The following is a 9,309-nucleotide window of genomic DNA, read 5'->3' as shown; positions in this document are numbered from 1 at the left end:
AGATGAAGAATCAGTCTGCTCGCTTGCTCTGCTCGCTCGAGTGTGAGCAGCAGTGAGCGAGCTGCTCTGCTCGCTCGAGCGTGAGCAGCAGTGAGCAAGCTGCTCATCTTGGCGAGCGTAAGCCTGCTAGTACACATCTCGAGCGAGCAGACGAGCTGCTACCGCAGATTTGGGCGAGCAACGCTCGCCCAGATCTGCGAGACTCGCTCGAGCAAGCGTCTCGCGAGATCCGGGCAAGCGTTGGCTCGAGCGAGCCCTCACACTCGAGCTCCGACCAGCCATCGCCCAGATCCGCAAGGGGTGGCTCTCACCGAAGTGAAGACAATCGGTGAAGGAGAAGCAGCGGCTGTCGGCGCCGGAGAGGACGACGGTGGAGAAGGTGAATGCTCTCGAGACAGAGGCCGTTGTCGGCGCCGGAGAAGACGATGGACTTCTCTGCTCACAGGAGGAGACGCTCGTCGCTCGTCGCAGGAGGAAACGCTCGTCGCAGGAGGAGAGAGGTGGTGTTCGAAGGGAGCAAGAAATAGAAAAGGAACACGATTTTGTTCTTTTTTTGTTCCTCAAATGTGTTTCGAAATAAGAAACACAAATTTTATGTTTCTTATTTCTGTTTCTCTTTTGTTCACAGGGAACAAAAGAACAAAAAAAGGCAATGCACCCAAACGCGTTTGCATGTTCCTTTTTGTTAAAAGAAAAAAAAACAAAAAGTGTTTAAAAACAAAAAAAAAGAAGTGCAAACAAACGAGCCTAGGTAGCTTACCAAACTAAGCACATTAACTAGGATTCTCCTAACAACACTAGCACTAGAGATCATTTTACGAGCCGTCTCTGGTAATATTTTGCTCATCAATTCTGCAAATTGTTGTAGTTTATCGGCACTAGTGTGGTGTTTCACTATGCCCTCTTTCATGCAAAATTTATTTGCCAGCTCCGAGTAGAACTCCATGCTATTGTTAGTTCGCACATGCTTAATCAACTTACCAGTCTCCGTCTCGATCAAAGCTCCCAACCACGCGATTTTGACACTAGCATCAAACTTGTGCATTGGCACAAACACCCAAGTCTTCCTCGAGCAATCAAAAGACTCTCGAACATATGCATCCAACGTCTTCGAGGTAAAACCTGTCATTGTCTCACCTTAAAATTTATACAGGCCTCTGTGCTTGATTCCTGTTATTATCATCAGGGCACCTTGAACAACCTTTAGAATTCCACCTTCTGAAGAATACCTGCAACCAGTTGAATCTAGAGCACCTAAGGAAATTAAGTTCTTTTTTAATTCTAGAACATGTCTCACTCCAGTCAATGTCTTCACAATACCATCATGCATTCTAATTTTAACATTACCAACACCCACAACATCGCAATCAGTGATGTTCCCTAACTGGACTTAACCACGACCCGTGCACTGATAAGTGATCAACCAGTTCCTATTTGGTGTAACGTGAAATAAACAGCCAAAATCCATTATCCATCCGTCAAATGACGAATCCTCGAGCCAAATGATCCATTCTAAAATTTCCATGTGGCCCACCTACAGTACTTAGGTGGCAAGCCTACTTGTCCAATGATTGCACCTAAAGAATGAGTTGGCACGGCTAAAAGGTCTTGGGCAAACTAGTCTATTGACGTCATCAACGATAGCCCGCTTTTTGCCCTTTCATTAGACCACATATATCCCATATTCATGAGTCTTTAATGAAGTTTGAATATGATGGCATCAAGGTTGCCAACTCTGCGCCTAAACTCCTTAGGTCATTAATGAGGGCTTTGGGTATCACTTTCCGATTGGGTCGCATGTGTGCCGTCCTTTTCTTGACCATCCAAAAAAATTTTGACCTCTTCATGGCTTTTGAAAATTCAAAAGACACATCATTCCCTTTATTTAATGAGAGTGTTCTGAAGTCTTCTTTAATTTGTCATTTTCTTCCTCAAGAAGGTAGTCCGAAGGATTCCTTCGTCTAAGTTGGTTCCAAGGCTGGAAAATGGATCATTACTTACACCTCGAAAAACCAAATCACATATACCCGAGGTATAGCCATTGTATCTCATGCTTGCCCAAATCGTTCCCTTGGACGATTGGTCAGCCTAGAGGGTCGTCATTGGTTCTTTAATCGATTCAAGGCCAATCCTAAGGTTATCCATGGTCTAGTACTAAATCAAGGCACTTATGGACCTTAGAATTAGTGACGGAATGGCCGGGTCTATCCCGGAGCTCATTCTAATCGGCACCCAATCTATTCGTATGGTTCATGGTCGGTGCATTACTGATCCACGATTGAACATCACCAATTCAAGATTCATTTTCGATCACTAAGAATTGAACAGGGAATGATGCATTTTTTGTCAGAAGATGATCGCATTTGATCAAGTTGGATTGTCTGTGTATCGATGCATAGTTGGGCGGAATCACTAGCAATCGAGCACTATGACCGATTGGATCAATCCATAACCATTCACCAATCCAAAATCATCCCATGACCAATCCTTATGATCCAAAAGTTATCTTATGAGCTAGTGATTCAATCCCACCGGTATGGTTGGAAGACAATTCACGGCCAATACCTCAACCAATTTATGGTCGGTCGGTTGGTCGAACCATGACCAATCCTTGATTTCTTACTGATTGAACCGATCAATTCCATGCCCAATGACCCATGTTTGATCCATTCACGACCTTATGGCTGATCCTCATGTGGTCGGAATCGAGGGTGTTACACTTCTACACTCAACATTAATATGTCAAAAGACTATTAGAAAAGAAAAAAAAAAGGGGTCTGAACCAGTACTTGGTTAGTCCATGATAAAAGGGAAAATAATAGGACATTAGTTTATTTGAAAAATGTTTGGTTTAGAATTACAAATTGATAGCATTTGTGATCTTTATTCCAAAGAGAACTGTGGGAACAAAATACATTGCATGTAGAAAATGTATTAAAAAATTAGTTGATGTATTAATGTTTAAATTTTTCATAAATATTTTAAGGAGAAATTACAAAACTCACCCTCATACTATTACCACTTTTGTTTTTGTCTGTGTACCATATTCAAAATCATTGTTACTACGTCACCAATATCTGCACTATGCTACATGTTAACCTTTTGCACTTAGTCAACGTCTTTTATTTGCATTTTGACAGAAAATATAAAATTTGGCCGAAAATTGAGACCGAAGATTTGATTAGAGATCAAATCCATTAAGATAGTAAATGTACCAAACTTGAGCATGGGCAATAGTATTAGGCATTAATAAAAAGGAATGGGTAGTGGCGATCCGCGCTAACAATCCCCTTTAGGCCTTAATCTCAATAACCGATTTGTTTCTTCCAATATGGCACCTAGAAGATACGAAAATACAGAACTTGTCCTTAATTGCAACCAAAATCTTAGTGTAGGGGCCAAATCTATCATGTGATAAAGCACGGGGACTGAAATTAAATATGAGCAATAGCATAGGGACTACTCATGTAATTTCCCAAAAAATTAATATTTTTTTTTATGATCAAAGAATCGCCGGAGATCACTCTTTGAGGATCACACGACCCTTCGGTGTTTGGTAGCATCATCAGGTCTCGCCGCAAGCCGTTATTTATACATAAAACCTTGGAGGGGCTGACTCAGTAATCTATCCCTAGGACCACCACTTAAGTCATGAAAATGCAACGGAGAAGTTCGAACTCTTGATCTCGGCAATGAGGGAGAGAACTCACATCAACTGCGCACCCATGGGTGGGTCAAAAAATTAACATTTCGTTGCCAGAGGCCATGACAATTGACAAATACAGAGCGATAATTATGATATCTTGGTTTAATTCCCCCCTTTTCCCAACTTCCTTCCCACTTCACTAAACACAAACCGTGTTGGAACTTGGAATAACTAAAACCCGGAGGCGGACACAGAAAACTCCGAATCCAAACACTCCCAATTCGATACTAACAAGGAAGACGGGGACAGCCAAGTGGAGTGTGCAGCCAGCGATTCTCAACAACGCACGAACAAACGCTGCCCTACAAGGACAACCCCGCACAACACAACACCTTCTCCCTTATATAGCTCTCTCATCTCCCTCTCTCTACATCTCTAGTGTGATTCATTCTTCAGGAGTCTCAGATCTCTTTCTCTCGCTCTCTGCGTTCATCGTAGTTTGGTTCCAGTTCTTGTTTTTGCTCCGTGTCGCTCGTCTTTCTCGTTTCTTGGTTCGAATCGATGGCGTCCGCTACTGGAACCTCCCTTTGCATGAAGCTCGCTTCGTGCTCTTTGAAGCGGACCCAGGTAATGATTTGCCCTGATCTCTTCTGGGTATTTGTTGATCCGCTGTTTCACGGCGAGATTCGCGGCTCTCTGTGTCGAAAGCTTTGATTTTTACTGGTTGTTTGTGGATGAGCTCTGTTTCGGATCGATGTCTTCGATTTGTGCCGCTGTTTCTTAGAATCAGTGGGTGGCAGCGGTTCTTGTTCTCTTTGTCTCTGATCTACGTTGCCCGTGGATGCTGCTGTAGATGAACCCGGTGGTTACACTGTATAAAGATTCAAAATTTGTGATGTTATAATATGAGGTTCTGGCGGCTGGGAATCTGCTGGATTTCTTTAATAAGTGGACAAAAAATTATTCTTGTTTCACCCAAAGATCAAGAGTTTGTCTTATGAATCGGAATGGTTGCATGGGGGATTACTGATTATTCTTGAAGTTCTTGTAAAATATTCACGATGATTTTTGTTTAATTCAGCTATGATTAGTGGGTTACGTTTTGTTGATTTTTTGTTGCACTTAGGATGACCCAGTATTTTTTTGGCATGTAGATGAAAATCAGTATTTAGATGGTCTGGAGATATTGCTTGGTACATGACATGAGAGAGGACAGTTCTATTAGATAAATAATTTCATGAGACTGAGATTGGCTTGGCACGTTGAGCTATCATCTTTAGAGCCTGTGTCCCGTGAAACTTGTTCATCCTCTGCCCTTGGTAGCGAAATTTTCATTTTTGTGCCAATGTCTACTAGTAACGGCTAGAATTGTACATAAGTCTAGGTGAGGTGAAATTTTTGAGAGGCGAAATGAAGGGAGAAAGGGCCTGCAGGTCATTTCTCTAATCTCAAAAGGTGCTTGGAGTTTTATGTAGCTGATGCTGATGATTTGTTGTGTGTATTGGCACTTATAAAAGAAAGGGTTTTGTTCGTGGAATGCCGATTTCAATTGGCAATACCATCTTAAATTTTCTATTGAATAGCTTTTGTTAGCATGGTCAGATTCTTGTTTTAAGTGCCGGCCTTGCCGGCCTTGACATGAGATAGGGTCCAATGAACCTCAACGCGTTTTAGCTGGACAAATCTGGGGGCTCGTGCTTTAGATAAATGCTTCAGGACAAAATTTTAGTGAAGTGCTAGTCCTTACTTGTTGGCACTATGTATCCTTCTCCTTTTTTGTTGCCAACAATTTTAGCGGCCAACTGAAGCTGGCAAGACTTATATTTATGACTTTATGTTAGACTTGTTTTCTTGTTTGTAGATTATTATTTTTCTTTTTTACTAAGCGTGGACTAATCTATATTGCATGTGAGGAGATATGGCTTTATCTTCTAAAAATTTATGTTTCTTGTCCAATGCCTTTTGTAGCCATCAAACAGCAGAATCTCAAGTCTGAGATCAGTCTCAGTGCCCATCAATACGAAAGGCTATCCGTCTCTTGTTTCACGCCGAGGGTCATCCCGCCGTCAGGTTTTATGTGCGGTATGCATTATCTTCTACTGTTCATTTGTTGGGGTTCAATATAGTCTACTTAACATGATAATGAGGGCTTTGAGGCTTCATCAAGTTCAATGCAATGCAACGGTGTAATTCATTGTCCACATGCTCTAAATAAATGGCATAAGTATGTCATCATATCCCAGCCTCATGTAAGAATTTGGGTTTATTTAGATGATATCTTTCCCCTTTTTTATTAGTAAAAGAACGATATTCCTGAAGTTGCCAGAATTTGGGGGATCGTGGATGTCTAATTAGTCGCTGGTGTATTGTTGGCTATGCTCCAAATTTGTGAAATCTGGTCACTTGTACTCGTCAATTCTGTATTCATGCAAATTGGTTCGTTGATGCTGCTACTAGTGAGATTTCAAAATCTTTATTTATTAACAGGCCAAGCCCGAGACTGTGGACAAGGTCTGTGCGATAGTGAGGAAGCAGTTGGCGTTGCCAGATGACTCTGCCGTTACAGGAGACTCTAAGTTTGCAGCACTTGGAGCTGATTCTCTTGACACGGTACACCTCCACTAACTTCTAATATGGGTTCTTCGCTTCATATCTGAAAGCATCATCACTTCAACCTTTTTTGTGAACACTAATGCCATTGGCACCAATTCATCCTGACAATTGTTGTGCTCATGCTTGCATCATGCGTGCATTAACTTTAGCTTTCTTGCACTCATTATCAGTCAATTAGTGAAGTGGTCACTTAAATGTTGAGAGACTAGATGCCTGATGGCATGGCTATGAAGTTGTAGTTCTGTTGATTGTGGTCCATGATTGTCTCTTGAACAACTCCAATATCAAGGATCAAAGTCATATCCTAAGAGATCATTGTCGAGTGTAGGTTGTTTTCATATCTCAAAATGCTGCTCTAAAATGACATTTCCTCTCTGATAACATAGTTATGCTAAAAGATCCATCCTTTACGTGTGTATATGTAATGTGTGGGCTCTTTCACGATAGCTTTTCATGGCTGACAAGTTCTTTTTGGTTCAGGTGGAGATTGTGATGGGGCTTGAGGAGGAATTCGGGATCAGCGTGGAGGAAGAGAGCGCTCAGAGCATCACCACCGTCCAAGAGGCTGCTGATATGATTGAGAAGCTCATTGAGAAAAATTAGTTCTTAAGACTCCTCTAAGAATCAAGTACTTTTTATGAAGGATGTTGGTGACTCTTGTGTGGCTTTGCCACAGTTAGGACTCCTACTTACTAGATGAATTTGCTAGTTTTGGATGGGAATTTTATGTTAAAGTTACATTATTTTTGGCCTGAAATGGAACTTGCTGTTTGTGCATTGGGTTGTCTTTTTCTTCATCAGCATCCATTGGCATTGGGTTCATCAAGCATGCCATGAGCCATTAGGTTTTTGGGACTCATTTGTACCCTTCTCATGCTCTCAATGCTACAATGATCAGTGGGTAAAATTGCTCGGGGTCAGACTCCGACCAAAGCCAACGCTACTAGAAGCACGATTTCGCATTTGAGCGTGATAGTCAGCTTAACAAGAGCGTCCCTCGTGCGATGAAATGCTGAAGTTGCCCTGTCCTCTCCTCTTTCGACATGGAGATACCATGTGCATGTTCACTATAACTGGACCTTCTATGATTGCACACATTTTCTCTCCGAAACGAGTAGCATCGATACAAATCCAAAGCTAACTTCGAGGGTTGAAGAGGGTGAGGGATGGGAGTAAGGTAAGAGAGTGAGTGTTTTTCTCCTTCCCCACAAGCACATTGAATGAATCAGTTGATGAAAAAGCATCCCTCTTGAATAACTGAACTAGGCATATGCCTTGACAGAAGATAGGGAGTCTTCTCGCCATCGCTTTGGATTTAAGATGATTTCTCTTTTGAGTGGATTATAAATTCTTAGGTTAATACCATAAATAAATAAATAAATCCTCACCCGTGACAAATTTACTTGAAAAAAAAAAATTATTATTAAAAATTTTAAAATTTTAAAGTGATAAATCTATGACAAATATTCTCTCCATTAGTTTTCGTTAAATTTTTTTCTTCAAATTGCTTAATTGGATAAATACGTAACATAATAGATATATATATATATATATATATATATATATATATATATTATCAATTTGTGATCTTCTATGGTACTAACGAACGAATGATAAATTTTTAAAATTTTTAAGTCAAAAAATTAATATGAGATAATTTTGTCATAAATGTATTAGTTTAAAGTTTTTCGTCTATTTCGTCTATAATTTTGTCCGGTGAAATTTTGTGTAATCTTCCATGTGGCCAAAAAAATAAAAAATCATGCAACCCTTGGGATTGGTGTAGTTGGTTGAGGCGTTGGTGTAGTTGGTTTTTTTTTTTTAACAGAGTTGGTGTAGTTGGTTGAGGCGTTGAGTTTAGAAACCAGAAGTCACTCGTTATACTTATAACCTCATCGACAATGTAAAGCTGTTCAAGGACTGTGTCATTTGCACAGATCAAAAGCTGATCTAAGCTGGTTTGTTACGTTAGTAAGGGTAACATTATTATTCGGATAACTAAGATTTTCACATCCGTATCTTTTGGATTATCAAAAACGAAAAAGAAAATTCGTGTCATCTCGTGATCCTCTAGCATCATGCAAACCCCCACATCTGCATATGTCCATATACACATGAATTTGTCCCACATTATGTTCCTACTGCTAGCTCTTTCCCCATGACATTTCCACAGGCCAGTGCAATAATGCAACTAGGCCCTAGGTCATGGTACCCCTTATCGGGTCACATGACCACCGACTCCCCTTTTGGAAATCTGGAGCATAAATTTTAAACAAAATCACGGTCAAATCCATTTACCCAAACCTTGAATTATCACTCTGATCATTGCACCAAAACCACTTTGATTAGGTAATCCCCACATGTGACTGGTTCCCCTTTGCTTTATCCGGTCACCTAATTCACCCTCGCTTTCCCCCTTGCTCCCCCATAAAAAAGGCCCCAGAAATATTAGCGCAATTTTACCATGGAATTGCATATTTAGCCTCAAGAACCGTGGGATTTCGAATTCAATTTCTTTGAGAACACGAGTGGACTTTGTTTCGTACCCGAAAATTAGCCCGACACCACCTCGTCGCGACCCAAAATAGACTGATTCGACAAATATAGTGGAACATTCTCGTCTTAAAGAGGGAGCTAATTACTGCACAAAAGAGGGAGGAGATGTACATAAAATCTGAATTACATTATGAAAGTAATGAATGTGATGGCTTTTCAATGAACTGGTGAGCGCCCAGCACACCCATCTTACTCTAATTTTCCTAGTAATTACCCGAAAAGAGAAATAAATAAATAATAAAGAAAAGAAGCTCACATTTTCAGAAGCTGCATTGCCCAAGATGCTGCCCAAATAGAAAATGCGACCACGTTCATGGCTACGATCGGCTTCGTGCGAATTGCGGAGGAGGCCATCAACGGGTCCTCCGGCGCGACCGCAGAACCCGGGCCGAGAGGGGCGTCGTCCGGGTTCGGCGGGCTCGGAGTGGAGGGGATGGTGGGGATGGAGGAGGACCCGCCGGAGGCCGGCACGGCGGCCCCTGGGGAGGGCAGGA

At 41.3% G+C, this 9,309-nt stretch overlaps 1 protein-coding gene across 1 annotated transcript; it reads left to right on the top strand.

The window, feature by feature from the left end:
• Nucleotides 1–4,000: 4,000 nt before the first annotated feature.
• On the top strand, nt 4,001–7,036 carry LOC104425630 (acyl carrier protein 1, chloroplastic). The gene is made up of 4 exons (XM_010038369.3): nt 4,001–4,273; nt 5,615–5,728; nt 6,134–6,256; nt 6,740–7,036. The coding sequence occupies exons 1-4, from the start codon at nt 4,208–4,210 to the stop codon at nt 6,860–6,862; spliced, it is 426 nt and encodes a 141-aa protein (XP_010036671.1). The 5' UTR covers nt 4,001–4,207; the 3' UTR covers nt 6,863–7,036.
• The last annotated feature ends 2,273 nt before the right edge of the window (nt 7,037–9,309 follow it).

This window comes from Eucalyptus grandis, chromosome 2 (assembly GCF_016545825.1).
Source record: "Eucalyptus grandis isolate ANBG69807.140 chromosome 2, ASM1654582v1, whole genome shotgun sequence".
Lineage (NCBI taxonomy): Eukaryota > Viridiplantae > Streptophyta > Magnoliopsida > Myrtales > Myrtaceae > Eucalyptus > Eucalyptus grandis.
Note: the sequence above shows the minus strand (reverse complement) of the source record. Positions and strands in the feature narration are given on the sequence as shown.